The 18,409-nt window shown below is 38.2% G+C and overlaps 1 protein-coding gene across 4 annotated transcripts in view; it reads right to left on the bottom strand.

The window, feature by feature from the left end:
- Positions 1–18,409, bottom strand: part of CASK (calcium/calmodulin dependent serine protein kinase) — a 392,463-nt gene that overhangs the window by 245,398 nt on the left and 128,656 nt on the right. For all 4 annotated transcript variants that reach the window (XM_025372348.1, XM_025372349.1, XM_025372350.1 and 1 more), the window contains exon 3: positions 15,323–15,428. In XM_025372348.1, the coding sequence (XP_025228133.1) occupies positions 15,323–15,428 (106 nt within the window). The remainder of the gene's footprint in view (positions 1–15,322; positions 15,429–18,409) is intronic.

The following is an 18,409-nucleotide window of genomic DNA, read 5'->3' as shown; positions in this document are numbered from 1 at the left end:
TACAGGTGCCTGCCACCACGTCCAGCTAATTTTTTTGTATTTTTAGTAGAGACGGGGTTTCACTGTGTTGGCCAGGCTAGTCTCGAACTCCTGACCTCAGGTGATCTGCCTGTCTCGGCCTCCCAAAGTGCTGGGATTACAGGTGTGAGCCACCGCACCCAGTCAAAAAATTATATACAGTAGATTTTAAAAAGGAAATAGAAACTATAAAACTGAAAAATATAATTAACATTTAAAAATTAGTGACTAGATTAACATCAGATTAAACAGTACTGAAGAGAAAGACACCAGTAAGAGAGGACAGAAGAAACAAAAGACCAAAGCATGGAGAAAAAAAACATGCAAAATACAGAAAAGAAGGTAGGAGACATAGAAAATACCACAAGGTATACCTCTACCAATATTTAATTTGGTCACAAAGGTGACGAAAGAGATAAAGGGGCAGAGGAAAGATTTGAAGAAATAATGGCTGAGAATTTTCCAAAACCATGAATAATATCAATACACTGACTGAAAAAACAAAGAACCTAAGGCAAGGTTCAAACACACATAAGCACACTCTTAAGACACATCACAAACTACAGAAAACAAAAGATGATGAAATAATTTTTAATAACCTGAGAAAAAATGACATTACCTTCACAGAAGTTATAGCCCCTGCTAGCTGAATTCTCCACATCAATGGATGACAGAACATAGTAGAATGATATCTAACGGAAAGAAAATGCCAATCTACAATTCCCTACCCAGTGAATATCCTTCATGACTGAAGGGGATATAAGAAATAATTCTGAAACTAAGAAAAATGGAAATTTTGCATCCAGCAGACTGACACAAGGAAAATGAACCCAGATAAAACCTTAGAGATGCTGAAAGAATACAGAACAAGCAAAGGATAAGTGTGTGGGTAAATCCAAGTCAATACAAATAATATAAGAAATAGGAGATGATAGAAATACATAGGATGTATGCTTTTATACACACAAATATAATTTAAATACATGAAAAACACAGCCTAAAACTCAAGGAAGGCATTATATAAAATTAACATGTTCTACAGCACTTGCACTGTTCAGGAGGATAATAATGGTGTCAATATCAGAATTTGATGTGTTAGGAAGCATGCTGTAATTCCTGGGATACACCCTAAGATAAAAGAAAAGAGTGCTTAAACTTCAAAATTAACAGAGGGAAAATAGAATGATAAAAATATTCATTTGACTAAAATAAATCAAGAAATTATTTTTTCAAGAGAAAAAAAACATGGAATAGGTGGTGCAAATAGAGAACACATAAGACTACAGATGTGGCCGGGCGCGGTGGCTCAAGCCTGTAATCCCAGCACTTTGGGAGGCCGAGACGGGCGGATCACGAGGTCAGGAGATCGAGACCATCCTGGCTAACACGGTGAAACCCCATCTCTATAAAAAATACAAAAAAAAACTAGCCGGGCGAGGTGGCGGGCGCCTGTAGTCCCAGCTACTCGGGAGGCTGAGGCAGGAGAATGGCCTAAACCCGGGAGGCGGAGCTTGCAGTGAGCTGAGATCCGGCCACTGCACCCCAGCCTGGGCGACAGAGCGAGACTCTGTCTCAAAAAAAAAAAAAAAAAAAAAAAAAGACTACAGATGTAACTCAAAATATACTAAAATATAATTAAATGTAAATGGACCAAATGATCCAAGTAAAAGACAAAGATTAAGAGGCTGGAATAAAACACAATTATATGCCTTTAACAAGACACAACTAAAACTGAAGGATACAAAACGGTTGAAACTAAAAGGGAAAAAGCCCCCAGAAAATTAAACCCAAAATAAAAGGATGGAAATAACAGCAAGTAGAAATTACCAAAATAGAAAACAACACAGAATAAAAAGAAATTACAGGCCGGGCGTGGTAGCTCATGCCTGTAATCCCAGCACTTTGAGAGGCCAAGGCAGGCAGGTCACTTGAGGTCAGGAGTTTGAGACCAGTCTGGCCAACATGGTGAAACTCCGTCTCTACTAAAAATACAAAAATTAGCCTGGCATGGTGGCAGGCACCTGTAATCCCAGCTACTCGGGAGGCTGAGGTGGGAGAATCACTTGCACCTGGGAGGTGGAGGTTGCAGTGAGTCGAGATCACACCGCTCCAACCTGGGCAACAGAGTGAGACTCTGTCAAAAAAAAAAAAAAAAAAAAAAGAAAAAGAAAAGAAAAGAAAAGAAAAAAAAGGAATTACAAAGCTACAGTTGTCACTGAAAAGAATAATAAAACTGGTAAATGTCTGGCAAGGCTGAGAAAGAAAAAGAGAAGGCACAAACTACCAGTATCAAGAATGAAAAGAAGACATGACTATAGAACCTGCAGCGATATTATGAACTTTATGCCAAAACTGTTTAAAATTTAGATAAAATGCACTCATTCTTAGCAAAATACAGTTTACTAAAAGTGACATAGTAATGAATAAAAACCCTGAATATTCCTATAAATATTTAAGGAATTGAACCAAGATTGAAAACTCTGGCCTGGATGGATTTAGAGGTGAGTTCTACAAATCATATAAAGAGAACAATAGAGGCTGGGTGTGGTGGCTCATGCCTGTAGTTCCAGCACTTTGGGAGGCCCAGGCAGGTGGATCACCTGAGGTAAGGAGTTCGAGACCAGCTTGGTTAACATGGTGAAACCCTATCTCTACTAAAAATACAAAAAATTAGCCAGGCGTGGTGGTGCACGCCTGTAGTTCCAGCTACTCGGGAGGCTGAGGCAGGAGAATTGCTTGAACCCAGGAGGCTGAGGTTGCAGTGAGCCGATATTGCACCACTGCACTCCAGCCTAGGTGACGAGAGCAAAACTCCATCTCAATCAATCAATAGAACAATAGTAACAACAAAAAAATCCAGAGAACACTCCCCAATTCATTTTATGAGGCTAGTGTAATCCAGGTATGAAAACCAGGAAGGCACAGTGGTTCATACCTATAATCCCGGCACTTTGAGAAGCTGGGCGGACAGTTCACTTGAGCCCAGTAGTCTGAGACCAGCCTAGGCAACACGGCAAAACCTCATCTCTACAAAATTATCCAGGCATGGTGGCACGCCTGTGGTTCCAGCTACTTAGTAAGGGGCTGAGGTAGGAGGAATAACTGAGCCCAGGAGGTTGAGGTTGCAGTGAGCTGTGATGGTGTCACTGCCCTAGGGCCTGGGTGACAGAATGAGACCCTGTCTCAAAAAAAAAAAAAAAAAAGTACAAATAAATTAAAAAACAGAGACATAGAAAGCCTAAACCAAACCCAACAATATGTAAAAAGGATTATGAAGATTATAAATCATGACCAGGTTTGGTTAACCCAAGAATCAATGCAACTCATTACAGCAATAGATTGAAGGACGGTATTATACAATTATTTCAGTATAGTCATGTGTTGCTAACGATGGGGATATAGTCTGGTAAATGCATAGTTAGGGGATTTTGTTCCTGTACAACCATCATAGAGTGTACTTACACAAACCTGGACAGGATATCCTACTACACACCTAGGCTACATGGTGTAGCCTATGGTTCCTAGGCTACAAACCTACATAGCATGTGACTGTACTGAATGCTGTAGGCAACTGTAATACATATTTGGGTATCTAAACATAGAAAGGGTACAATCAAAATATAGCATAAAATATAAAAAATGGTACACTGGTATACGGCACTTACCATGAATGGATTTTGCATTCACGGGAAGTTGCGCTGTGTGAGTCAGTAAGTGGTGAATGAATGAGGAGACCCAGGACATTACTTTCCACTATTGTAGACTTTCTATACACTGTACACTTAGGCTACACTAAATTTATATAAAAGTATTTTTCTTTCTTCAATAATAAATCTTAGCTTACTATAAATTTTTTATATAATAAACTTTAAAAATTTTAAAACCTTTTTGACTCTTGTAATAACACTTAGCTTAAAACACATTGTACAGCTGTACAAAAGTATTTTCTTTCTTTATATCCTTATTCTATAAGCTTTTTCTATTTTTGAAATTTTTTATTTTATTTTTTATACTTTTTTGTTAAAAAACAAAAGCACACACATTAGCCTAGGCCTACACAGGGTCAAGATCATCAATATCACTGTCTTGCACTTCCACATCTTGTCCCACTGGAAGGTCTTCAGGGACAATAACACATATGAAGCTATCATCTCTTATAATGACAATGCCTTCTTTTGGAATGCCTCCTGAAGGACCTGCCTGAGGATGTTTTACAGTTAACTTAAAAAAAAAAAAAAAGTAGCAGCATACTCTAAACTAACAATAAAAGTATAGTAAATACATAAACTAATAACATAGTTGTTTATTATCATTATCAAGTATTGTGTGCTGTATATAATTGTATGTGTTATACATTTATATGACTGCTAGCACAGGTTTGTTCACAGCAGCATCACCACAAATATGTGAGTGATGTGCTGAGCTATAATGTTATGACAGCTATGATATCACTAGTCGATAGGAATTTTTCGGCTCCATTATACTCTTACAGAGCACCCATGTATATGCGGTCTGTTGTTGACTGAAATATCATTATAGGATGCATGACTGCATATGCAGAAAAAAAGCATTTGATAAAATTCATGATCCATTCATGCTTAGCAAACTCTAAGATCAGACATAAGCAAAGATAACTGTCATCACCATTGCCCTGAATGTTTTATCCATTGTAATAAAGGCAAGAAAAGAGGTAAAAAAATTGTAAAGGGCAAACAAAATCCTCTTTATACACAGATGATATGATTATGTATGGAGAAAATCCAAATGATTCTACAGATTAATTGTTGGAATTAATTAAGCCTGATGAATAGAAAGGAACACAAATACAAAGTTAGTACAAGGAAAGGGAAAGAGAAGGGAGAGTTAGAGAAACCGACTTACCCTAAAAACAAAATATCTAAGAATAAATCTGACAACACATAAATCTAATACACATGTACACAACCTCTACAGAGGAAAATATAAAACTTTATTGTGAGAACTCAAAGAGCTAAATAAATGGGAAGACAGACACTATGCTCATGAATTGGATGATTCAACACTGTAAACATGTCAATTATTCTCAAATTGCTATCAAGATTTGATACAGTAATTCAAGACAAAAATCTCAATAGTTTTTTTGTTTTGGTGGAAATTGACAACCTCATTCTAAAATGTATATGAGAAATGCAGACAAGTACATCCCTTAAAACATGGCTGAAGAAGAACAACGTGGAAGGATCTGCTCTACAAAACAGTGAAATCTGGGAATCACCCAAATACTCATTAACATTAAAATGAATAAATAGTGCAAGTTTGTTCACTGCAATACTACATAGCAATAAAATAAAGGAACAGCTGCACAAAGCAACCAGATGAATCTCAGAGACCAAAAATAGAGTATATACTGTAGGATTCCATTCAAATAAAGATTTTAGGCTGGGTGTGGTGGCTCATGCCTGTAATCCCAGCACTTTGGGAGGCCGAGGCAGGTGGATCACTTGAGGTCAGGAGTTTGAGACCAGCCTAGCCAACATGGTGAAACCCTGTCTCTACTAAAAATACAAAAATCAGCCAGGCGTGGTGGTGCGTGCCTGTAGTCCCAGCTAGTCGGGAGGCTGAGGCACGAGAATTGCTTGAACCCAGGGGCTGGAGGTTGTAGTGAGCTGATATAGCATTGCACTCCAGCCTAGATGACACAGCAAGATACCGTCTCAAAAAAAAAAAAAGATTTTAGCAAACAACACTGAACTTTATTATTTGAGAATTCCTATTTTGATGCTAGGGACATAAAAGCACAGAAGTGAAGTACAGATTAGTTATTTCTGAGAGAAGAAGGGGATTATGATGAGAAAGGGGAATTCAGGGGCTGTTGAGGTACTGGCAGTTTTAAAATCTCTTGACTTGGGTTGTAGTTACATGGTTGTTCACTTCTACAATAATTCTTTAAGTTGTATATTTATGTGAATGTATTTTTCAAAATGTGATGCATTGTATTGAGAAAAAGGTTAAATCTAAGTATGATGTATGTATTTGTATATATTCATATACTCTTTTACCCAGTTATTCTACTTTCAGAAATGTATTCTGAGGAAACAAAGCAATCAAGGGGCATGAACAAGTAATTATGTACAAGATATTAATTATAACATTATTTCTAATAGGGAAAAACAATGTTAATGTTCAACTATAGGGAAATTATTAAATTAAACATGGCACATACACACATTTAGATGTCTTAATGAAGTCATTAAAATACTGTATCCAAAAAATATTTAATGGTATAGCAAGATGCTTCCAATAAAAGGAAATGGTCCAAAATGTTTGTGAATGACATTTATTTTTGTCACAATTTTTATAACAAAATTATGACATTATTTACTTTTTGTCAAAATTTTCTGTAATTTCTAAATTTTTACAAGTTATGTATATGGCAAAGGTTGTTCACTAAGAATTTTTTGTTTGTTTGTTTTTGAGACTGAGTCTCATTCTATCAACCAGGCTGGAGTGCAGGAGTGTGATCTCGGCTCACTGCAACCTCCGCCTCCCAGGTTCAAGTGATTCTCCTGCCTCAGCCTCCCGAGTAGCTGGGATTACAGGTGCCCGCTAATTTTTATATTTTTAGTAGAGATGGGGTTTCACCATGTTGACCAGGCTGGTCTCGAACTTCTGACCTCAAGTGATCCGCCCACCCTGGCCTCCCAAAGTGCTGGGATGACAGGCGTGAGCCACCATGCCCAGCCAATATTTTTATTTTTAAATGAACAAACTATACTTCTTCTAAATAACAGAAAATTAACTGAATTTTCTTCATATTTTATATGTACCCAAATTTATTCAAAATTATTTTAGTGGCTTGAAGATTAGTTTTCATAGACGAAAAGTTATCAGAGTGACAATTTCAAATGTATTTCTAAGACAGTAGCATCTGAATACAGTCTATCTTCTAATATAACATTCAAAGCTTAAAATCTGTTCTACACTGTAACATCCCAATCCAGGATTTGTTTTATACAAATATCTGACCACCTAAAATTTTTTAACAGATGTAAAAATGATACTGTATTTACAGTTAAAATGAAAAAAAAAAAAAAAAAAAAAACCCAAAATGCCAAACCCTGTCATTATCTTTACAGGCAATTATATTTTGTTTGCAGATCCAGGAGTTTATATCAACTCTTTTAAAACGCTTCTTCTATTTATCTCTATTTTAGTTTGTGCAGAAGAGTTAACATAGCAGGCCTAAACTACTATCTCGTGAAAGGCTTGAAAGGCCTACTAAGGTTGGCCCTTGAGAGGCGTATCTGGGAACTTGGATTTCAGGAGGGTCCTCTACATTCCTAACTGAAAAGAGTGACTCACTGTGTCTAAATTGTTTGTGCTAACAATATGATTTATGCTGAACACCTGCTTTCTTTCTGGGAGTCTGGAATTTGGTTAAGTGCCAAGTGGAAGATGCCTATGTGACCAGCCCCCGATAAAAACCCAGGGCACTGAGTCTCTAATAAGCTTCCCTGGTTGGCACCATTTCACACGTGTTGTCACAACTCATTGCTGGGAGAGGACCCTTGAAAGCTTGTGCCTGGTTTCCCCTGGACTTCAACTAATGTATCTTTTCCTTTTGCTGATTTCTCTTTATATCCTTTAGCTATAATAAACCATAGCTGTGAATATGACTATATGCTGAGTCCTCTGAGTTTTCTTAGTGAATCATCAAGCCTGGGAGTAGTCTTGGGGATCCCTGACACATAGTTTGTAAAACTAAAATCAACTAAACATTTTGATACTGTGAGTCAAAAGAAATGTTTACTTTGCTGAAAGAATAAATAGCAATTTATATCATTACACATAAAAAGAAAAAATCAAAATAGATTATTATATAAGACTAGCTATGAAAATATGTACAAATCTTCAAATAGATTAAAATGTTACAGTACAGATATTTATTGCTTGGTATGAGACAAACATATTTTCCCTTAAGCAGCAAGTTTGCTGGTAAGTAGTAATCAGTTCCACTCTATCAGTATAAATAAATTTCACAAACGCTCCTTTCCCTAGGCATAAATACTAGACCAAAAATAAAACAAAACAAAATTAAATTAAATTAAAAAAGAGCTTTCAGTTTATCGCCTTTGTGAGCTACAAAAACAAACTGCTAATATTATTTTAAAAGATACAAACTATTGTTTTCATGTCAGATGTGTTTTAAATCCATATTTAATTACTGTAAAAGTCTCCCTGTGGTATATGTAATCACTCTGTAATAAGGTAATTAAAATTCCTTGGCCAGCCAATTTAGGATTTACAGCTTAACTCAAGTACTAGACACTACTAAAGACAAGCCCAAATGTGTTTCTTAGAAATAAATATTTAATTTGTGGGGATAACCCAACTCAGCCTGTCTTCAAAACTGAATCTGTATTTAAAATACATTTCAGCAAATTGCTACAGACAGGTTCAAATTTAAGTGTAATCCCAAAGTAATGGATGTGCAAACATATGCAAATGCCTACAAAACTACTGTGTGTGTTGGGACAATGACGATGTAGCCTTTACCTTGTATTCCCCTATTTTAAAGGTCAATCATCTCTTGCCTGCCCCATCAGAACTCATATCTGCAAAAGTGAATGTCTAGGGGTGGGACCTGGGTACCTGTTTGTTTAACAAGTTTTATACCGGATTTTCTAACCTAAAATTTGAAATTTACTAATCTAATCTTTTCCATATCTAAAATTCTGGTTTTGTGAGTCTCTGTACTTAAGCATGCTTTAAACTTATAAACCATTTGTGATTAAGTAGATATGAACTATTATTATTATTATTATTATTATTATTATTATTTTTAGAGACAGAGTCTTGCTCTGTCACCCAGGCTGGAGTGCAGTGGCATTATGTTGGCTCACTGCAACCTCTGTCTTCTGGGTTCAAGCGATTCTCCTGCCTCAGTCTTCCAAGTAGCTGGGATTACAGGTGTGTGCCACCACACCTGGCTAATTTTTGTATTTTTAGTAGAGACGGGGTGGCTGGTCTCAAGCTCCTGACCTCAAGTGATCTGCCCGCCTCAGCCTCCCAAAGTGCTGGAATTACAGGTGCAAGCCACTAAGTCTGGCTTATTATTTTTGAGACAGGGTCTTACTTTATTGCCTACACTGGAATACACTGGCATGATTTTGGTTCACTGCAGCTTCTGCCTCCCTGGCTCAAGTAATTCTCCCACCTCAGCCTCCCAAGTAGCTGGGACTACAGGTGTGTGCCACCATGCTTGGCTACTTTTTAAAATTTTTTTGTAAAGACGAGGTCTCACTATATTGCCCAGGCTGGTCTCAAATCCCTGAGCTCAAGAGATCCTCCTGCCTCGGCCTCCCAAACTGCTGGGATTATAGGCGTAAGCTACTGAGCCCAGCCATCAACTAGACATTTTCTAACATGATAAACAACATTCTTGGGCCATATAATTTCGTGACTTCAGTTTAGGAAGAAAAAAAGGAGTGTTGGTTATACATAGTCTGTGGCAAAGACAGATATGGACACCACATTAAGAAACTCACTGATAATCCAAATACATTGTTTTGTCTAGCCTTTTCTCCACCAAAATGATAAATGCTGTTTCTAAGTAGCCAACAAACAACAAAACTAACTGACCTAATTTTATTTTATTTTTTGACTTTCATTGTCTACACTGTATGGGTGTCATGTTACAAAAACTGTAAAAAGGATCCAGATAACCCATAACCTGAGCAATGAGCCCCTAAATACCAGGGGCAATTACATCTATTGCCAGAAACATGGAAGTAATTGGAGTAGCTTAGTCTACACTGAAGCTATAGAAGCAATCTCTCACCTAGCCAGTAGATGGAACTATACACAAGTGCATTGGCTTTGCTTTTTGATCCACATGACTTTAAATCTTACAGTAATTGATATTTTTGGTTTGTTTGAAACCCAGGAGATAAGGAGGATGCAAAAAACTAGGTAAGGTCAATTGTTGAGGTGAATTTACAAAACAATGATACAAAAGAACAATTTTCTATTTCTATTTTGTTCCTGGGCCTTTTGAGAAATAACTAAGTTATTTTAACTGAATTTATAATCTACGTCCAGGTCCCTAGAGCTAATAAAACAATTCTAAATTTAGAAATCTGTCAGTTAAAATTCATGTTCAATCAGGGAAAATTGAGTATCAACTGATCATGACGTGATATTATGGAATTATTGTTGATTTTGTTAGGTATAGTAATAATATGGTCATTTAAAAAATCATTATCTGTTAGAAATACAAACGAGAGTATTTATAGGTGAAATGATAGTGCTTTAGAAATCTCCAGGAGAGAAAAAGACATCAGGAAGAACAGAATAGGAAAGGAAAAACGTTTTGATAACTATTGAAGCTTGGTGACCAGTATGCTGGGGTTTATTATACTATTCTCTCTTTTCATTTGAAATTTTCCACAATTACACTGTTAAAAAATAAAAAAAAAGAAAAGAAAAGAAAAGAAAACATAAGGCCATGTTCTAGTGATTTGGGTTAACACCGGGATCAGGTCACTGGAAAATATTCAATTTAAGCAGGTCTCATCTCGATATACAGCCAACCATTAATTATTTCCATCACAACTAAGTCATACAAAATTAGTCACATAAAATCCCATACAGACTACTTCAACAATGAGGGACTAAAACTATCCTGTTAAAGCTACTGGAAATAATACTTTACAGTTATAAAGCACTTCACCATTTACAAAGGGAAGTCACATACAGTTTCTCATCTAGTTCTCATAACCTTAGGAAGATTCTGAAGGCAGGCAAACTGAGGCTCAGGGAACTTACAAGACTTGGCCAACCTCACATAATTAGTAAAACTGACAGAGCTGGGATGCTAACCCAGGTTTTATGAAACCAAAGATCCTTTTTCTACTACATTGTCACTAAGTCCCCTTTGATACAATTAGCATACATGGTGAAATTTAGGTGAATTTTTAAAATTTGCTTTCTGTGATCATTACTTTATATAGTATATAAAACTTGCTTTTTAGGAGGCTGGGCGTGGTGGCTCACACCTGTAATCCCAGAACTTTGGGAGGCTGAGGAGGGTGGATCACCTGAGGCCAGGGGTGTGAGACCAGCCTGGACAACATGATGAAACCCTGTCTCTTCAAAAAATACAAAAATTAGCCAGGCGTCGTGGCATGCGCCTGTAGACCCAGCTACATGGGAAGCTGAGGCAAAGAATCACTTGAACTTGGGAGGTGGAGGCTGAAGTGAGCCGAGATGGCGCCACTGCACTCCAGCCTGGGCGACAGAGTGAGACGGTTAAAAACAAAAACAACAACAAAAAACAAACCCAACTTGCTTTTAGTTTTCTCAGAAAATATACATATAGAGAGAAATAGATTTCTTGAATAAAGAATAAAATTAAACCAGAAAAGTAATTTTAAAAGAATTATAATATCTTGGCCAGGCACAGTGGCTCACACCTGTAATCCCAGCACTTTGGGAGGCCGAGGCAAGCAGATCACCTAAGGTCAGGAGTTCGAGACCAGTCTGGCCAACATGGTGAAACCCTGTCTCTACTAAAAATACAAAAATTAGCCAGGCATGGTGATGTGTGCCTGAGGGAGGAGAATCGCGTGAAGCTGGGAGACGGAGGTTGCAGTGAGCCAAGATTGTGCCGCTGCACGCTAGCCTGGACAACAGAGCAAGACTCTGTCTCAAAAAAAAAAAAAAAAAGAATTATAATATCTTAAAATTAGAAGGGATGTTAGAAGCCAGCTCTAGTCCAAAATTAAAACCTTATCTTCAGGCCCCTTGGAAGGATCCAGCTTCAACTTGAGTGCTTCTAGTGAGAAACTGCATAGTCTGTGAGACAGCCTGCTTCATTCATGGAGTAAGTCTAATCATCAAAAAGGTCTTCTTTAGTTAGAGGTGACGTCCGCCACTTGTTGATTCTAGTTACTGCCTCTGATGCTACACTTGAATAAGCATATAGTTTTATATATGACAATCTTTCAAATAACTGTGGACATTGATTATGTTCTATCTATGGGCTTCTGCTTTGGGGACTCTTCTAGCAGAATAATGAAATGAATACATTCGTGGATAACTAAAGCCTCCCAGTCTTTTCAAAAGCTCTTCCACGCCAGTGGTCTTCAACCTGGGATTTGGGTATCTCTGGGAATACCCAAAGTCCTTCCAGGAGCCACATGAAGTAGGATATTTTTAAGGCAATCAATTTCCATATCTTCATTTTTCATAATTTTGTCTGTCGGTAAACAAGTCTGTGGTCTGCTTGTTTTTCTTTTACATCTCCACATCTACAATCACCCATCTCCACATCTCCAGTTACCCATCCAAAAGGCAAACTACTCCTCCATCCCAAAAAGCCTAACTTCAAAGAGATGGCTGGGAAATGCACAGCCCCTGAGGGAGGGAGAGACCCTTGAAAGCAAAACAAAGAGAGTTTGAGAAAAAAAGAGAGGTGCCACCTTACTCGAACCAGACAATAAATTCATGGTGAGCTGTTTTAAAATTCATAATCAATACTAAGATGAGTGTCACAGGGATGTTCATTTAACACTTTAATTTTATTTGAAAAATGAAGTCAGATTTTTTTTTTCCCTGACAGAAAATGAGTCTGATTTGGCTGACTGATTTGACAATAAGGACTAGCACTGTCATGTAGGTCACATAGCAGACATTTTCCATACAGTGAATGAGATAAACAGGCAATTCTACAGTTGTGTAGAAAATATATTTAAGGCTGGGCGCGGTGGCTCCCGCCTGTAATCCCAGCACTTTGGGAGGCCAAGTATGGCAGATCACGAGGTCAGGAGTTTGAGACCACCCTGGCCAACTTGGTGAAACCCCATCTCTACTAAATAATACAAAAATTAGCTGGGCATGGTGGCGCATGCCTGTAGTCCCAGCTATTCAGGAGGCTGAGGCAGGAGAATCACTTGAACCCAGGAGGTGGAGGTTGCAGTGAGCTTAGATTGCGCCACTGCACTCCAGCCTGGGTGACAGAGTGAGACTCTGTTTAAAAAAAAACAAACAAAACATATTTAAAAGAATATTCAAGATACTGAGAATTATATTCTCACAATGAAAGTTTTTATATATCAACCTAAAAAATACGTGAAGGGGTACATACGTTTTTCAAAATTCTTTTTTGTTGTTGTTGTTTTTTTGAGGCAGGGTCTTGTTCTGTTGCTCAGACTAGAGTACAGTGGTACAATCATGGCTCACTAAAGCCTTGACTTCCCAGGCTCAGGTGATTCTCCAACCTCAGTCTCCCAAGTAACTGGGACTACAGGTGTGTGCCACCACACCCACCTAGTTTTTGTATTTTTTGTAGAGACAGGGTTTGGCCATGTTGCCCAGGCTGGTCTTGAACTCCTGAGCTCAAGCAATCCACCTGCCTTGCCCTCCCAAGGTGCTGGGATTATAGGCATGAGCCATCACGCCTGGCCTCAAAATTCTTTTAGCAGGTTTGCCAGAAAAGATTTTGAAGGCTGTGTCTCTATGACACAATTTCCAGGCTCCTTTCCATTCTGGTTATCCTATTCTGCAGACATTCCAGTGTCCTGCTTACTATGAATGGTCCAGGGTGAATCGGGGGAGTATGGCTTTGTTCTGAATACTATATATTCCTAATTAATGTAGCCTAAACTTCCATTCAGGGCTTTTTAAGCTGTTGCAAACAACTAAAATGTTTACATCTTTTTTCACATAATTACAACTAAATTCACACTGATCTTGCACTTATTCATGTTTGAATGAAGGAGTTAACATTAACTGGTCTTAAATTTCACCTTCTTTGTTTCAGCTCCTTTGCTGCAAACTTGTAAAAATATTTTTGAATTTTGATGTAGACAGTCAATGCGTTAGCTAGTCCTTTGTAGGGAGCAACTTGTGAAATGCCTCCCAGTGATCCTCGCCTCCTGATATTCAGGCCCTGGTATAATCCCATCCCCCTTGTGTATGGGCTGGATTTAGTGACTCATTTCTAACTGCAGAAGTGATGGTGTGTAATTCTGGAGATTAGGTTACAAGACTGTGACTTCTGTCTTGCTCATACTCTCACTTATCCTCTTGCTTGCTCTGATGAAGCCAGCTGCCGTGCTGTAAGCTGCTCTATAGAGAGGCCCAACGGATAAGGAACCAAGGGAGGCTTGGGCCAACAGCTCTTACGGAATTGTGGCCCTCAGTCCAGTAGCCTGTGAGGAAGGCAAGACTGCCAATAATCATGTGAGTGAGCTTGGAAGCAGATCCACATTGCAGTGGAGTGTCAAAATGACTTCAGCTCTGGCCAACAGCTTTATTATCACCTTGTGAGAGACCCAGAGCCAGAGGACCCTGCTAAGTTGGAACACACATTCCTGATGCACAGAGACTGAGATAATAAATGTATGTTGTTTTAAGCCATTATGTTTTGGGGCATTTGTTATGAAGCAATAGGTAATGAATATACCCTCTGACCTTGGTATCTTTTGAATATTTAGTATCTTCTGTTTTTTTTTTTTTCCTAATCAAAGTCACTGATCACAACTTTTTTTTTTTTAAAAGAAAAAAATAGAGAGATTTTGGTATGTTTCCTAGGCTGGTCTCGAACTCCTGGCCTCAAGCAATCCTCCCTGCTTCAGACTCTCAAAGCACTGAGATTACAGGCATGAGTCACCACTCCCGGCCTGATTACAATTTTGAACAGAGTGAGATCAAAGATAAAACCCTGCAGGATGCTGTCCTATAAAGCGTTATACAATCTCCTTGGACACAATCATCCGACCAGAGCTGGATGATCCAGTTGTACTATCCTTAGCTCACAATTCTCTATCTTACCCACAAAAAGTCTGTGACAAACATATCAAGTGACTTACTGAAATCAAGATACACTGTGATCTATAAAATTGCCCTTATATGCCATACGGTGATTATATCAAAAGAGGAAACTAAGTCTGTCATTACTTGTTTTTAGTTGCCAAGAGTCTTGCTACATGGATGCCTCCACTTTCTTCCTACCCTTCTTCACTAAGACTTCTACTGGTCAGAAGTTTATATTTTGCGGTCCTATCCCTCTGAACTCGATTTCCTTTTGGAGTCTCTTCTCTGAAGCATGCTGAAAGCATGAGAGTAACTGAATATGCCCAGCTTTTGCTTCCTTTGCCACTGTAAACCTTATGATGACATAATCCTTTTGTCTTGTGACTTTAGGTCTTTCTGAACAGAGAAGTTCACAACTACTGTTAAACTTCAAGAGAAAAGTGTTAGCATTATCCAACACCAACATTGCTTAAAGTTTTACCCTTTAAGAATTAAAATACACACTCACAATTCGAAAACCATGTAAAGCATTCCATCTGAGCTATATGTCTCCAATAACTCTACAATGTGTGGATGTTTCAGCATATGACAGATACTGGCTTCCCGCTTTAGATCTGTAAAACAAACATACAGCATACTTCATTAGGTAGGAACAAAAGACAATTAGAGTGAATGATGAATGAATGGATGTGATCTATGGTAACATGGATACTTCTCTAACTAGAGAGATGAAATCCCCCATTTAAACTTAGCTTAACTTTTTACCCTTTAAAGTCTTTGACAATATAGCTTTTCATATTTTTTTGCAAGCTTAAATCTATATGCAGTATAGAGTGAGCTCTTAATAAAAAAGTATACATTTCTTAATATAAATACTTTCCCCCGAAGCAAAATAAATACACAAATAAATACTTTCCCCAACTCTTTTAATCATATCTCAGCCTCCAAATTTGTAACTCTTCCTTGATCTGCTAATAAACTAATAACTCAATTTACTGTTTTGATTTTTACCTCTTTTTCTTAGTTTTCCCTAAATAAAAACATGTTGTCTATTCTTTAGCCTAAAATCTAGCATTTATAGACCTATCAGGGAAGTTATATGGAATAGGGAACAAAAATAGTATGGTTTAAACAGAAAAGGCACTACTCCTACAGTCAAAGTCAGAATTTTTAAAATATCATTTATAAAATGTGCTGGGGTCAGGTGTGGTGGCTCGCACCTGTAATCCCAGCACTTTGGGAGGCCGAGACAGATAGATCACTTCAGGTCAGGAGTTTGAGACCAGCCTGGCCAACATGGCGAAATCCCATCTCTACTAAAAATGCAAAATATTAGCCAGGCATGGTGGTGGGTGCCTGTAATCCCTGCTACTTGGGAGGCTGAGGCAGGAGAATCACTTGAACCCAGGAGGCAGACGTTGCAGTGAGCCAAGATCGTGTCACTGCACTCCAGCCTGGGCAGCAAGAGTGAAACTCTGTCTCAAAAAAAAAAAGTGTTGGATAATTCCAAACTTTACCTACCTCACAATGTTACTTTGAAGAACAAATCCAAATAATGTATGTAAGACTACTGTGTAAGCTCTATAATACTATTTGGAAAACAAAGTTGTTAATATCATCATCATCATCATCATCATCATATAAAACAGTTTGGGCATGGAAATCGCTTGCCATGTCTACATGGAATAGAATAATGAAAGCCATCCAGTGCTAATAGCGCTGGGGCTTTACCTGTTTGCTGATGACTAAAATCCAATGTGACATTTTTATATTAGAAAGTAGAAGGGAGATAGGTAAGGAAGAACCAAGGCTAAGGATGTACTGCACAAAGCAAAATAGATAACATTATCTCCTTTCTGATTTATTAATTCAACTTAGTCTTGTCCACAGAGCAATGATCGTAGATGGAACCTTTGAAGATTGACTTACATAAGGGTAGAATGAGAAAAAGAAGTCAGAAAATTTGACAAAAGAGAACCCACAAGGAAAGGAAGAATCAATATTAAGAAAATAATAATATTAAGAAAATCAAGAGAATAGAGGAAATTAAGCTGTAAGTAGCTGGAGAAGACTGAAAGCTGAGAAAAGACCATAAGATTCAGCCAGAAAAGGTCACGAGAATTCTGGGCAAGATCAACTTTTGGGGAGGAGTCAGGGTTGAAGTCAGTATGCAGGAGACAATTATGCAATAATCAATTAAAATGATCACACCTCTCATTGGGCTAAGTACTTAATACAGTCACTGTCACTTGATGTCCCAACTACCCTGTGAGGTAGGTATTTTATGGATGGAGAAACTGAGACTTAGAAATGTGTTCAAGATCACACAGCTATCGTAAGGGTAGGTTTATGAACCCTGGCCTGCCCAATTCCAAAGTCAGCAGTCCTTCCATTATGCCATGCTGGGTTTGAGCACGATCATATTAGAAGAATCTGGCAGTAGCAAAGAAATAGTGGGGTCAAGAGAAGGTTTTACTTGTTTGTTTTTTTAAAGGAAGCACTCTGTGTTTGTAAGTGGTAGTGATGAAAAGCCTATAGGATCTGGAGTCAGAAAATATGGTGCTGGTCCTGCCTTTGTCCTACCATCTGCAGGCTGACTGCTAACTTCTACAAATGACTCCCTTAGAGTCAATGAAATGGGGCAGTGACAGGTGATGTAGTACCTGCAGAGTCTACCAAATCAGTTTGAAAGGGCAGTGTTAAGATTCTAATGAGAAGCTGGATGTGTGGAGCCAAGCACAGCAGGGCTGGGGGCTCAGTGTTTACTGCAAAGGAAGAGATCAGAGGCATAGGAAAGATGCCTCCATCTCCAAAAGTAGTTAGGAAGGCCCCACAGGAGGGGAGGATGTGAAGCAGCTGTGGGGTTTGTGCTGGGAAGTCATAACCATGAGGAAAGCTTTTAACAAGTGTGCTGGAGGGCCAGGCTGAGCCAGACAACATCAATCACATGCCTGCACAGATTTTTCCTCTCCAAGAGTGTTCTGCCTTCTATTTCTAGGAAAAGCTTAAAATTTTTAATACTCATTTTTATGTTTATCTCTAGTTTCCCATTTTTATTAGAACTCACCCTTTCATATCTTCTGTTTTCAACTTAAGTTTTTCTTTTTCCATTTCTCTCTATTCTAATCAAAAGCCTGATTTTAACTCTATCCTATGACACTGGAGTCATGAAATAAACAGATTGGCGTTTGCCACAATTAAAACGGATCTTTTCTCTTCTTTCCAGTTTATTTTCTATTTTGCCTCTTTCATGTAACTAAATTGTATTTTTCCTTTTTTGAGACAGTCTCGCTCCGTCGCCCAGGCTGGAGTGCAGTGGCGTGATCATGGCTCACTGTAGCCTCCACCTCCCAGGTTCAAGAGATTCTCCTGCCTCAGCCTCCTGAGTAGCTGGGGTTACAGGTGTGCATCACCATGCCTGGCTAATGTTTTGCATTTTAGTAGAGACTTTTTTTTTTTCTTTCAGAAGCAAACCATCACAAATGAGGATTTTTTTATTTGCCACTATTATAAGTCTGAACTTTACACAGATTCTTGGACTGGTGGTTCCTATCCATCAGTTCGTTCAACATTAGCACCTGGAGATGGGGCTTTA

This window comes from Theropithecus gelada, chromosome X, assembly GCF_003255815.1.
Source record: "Theropithecus gelada isolate Dixy chromosome X, Tgel_1.0, whole genome shotgun sequence".
Taxonomy (NCBI): domain Eukaryota; kingdom Metazoa; phylum Chordata; class Mammalia; order Primates; family Cercopithecidae; genus Theropithecus; species Theropithecus gelada.
The sequence above is the reverse complement of the archived record's forward strand: the minus strand, read 5'-3'. Positions and strand labels throughout refer to the sequence as shown.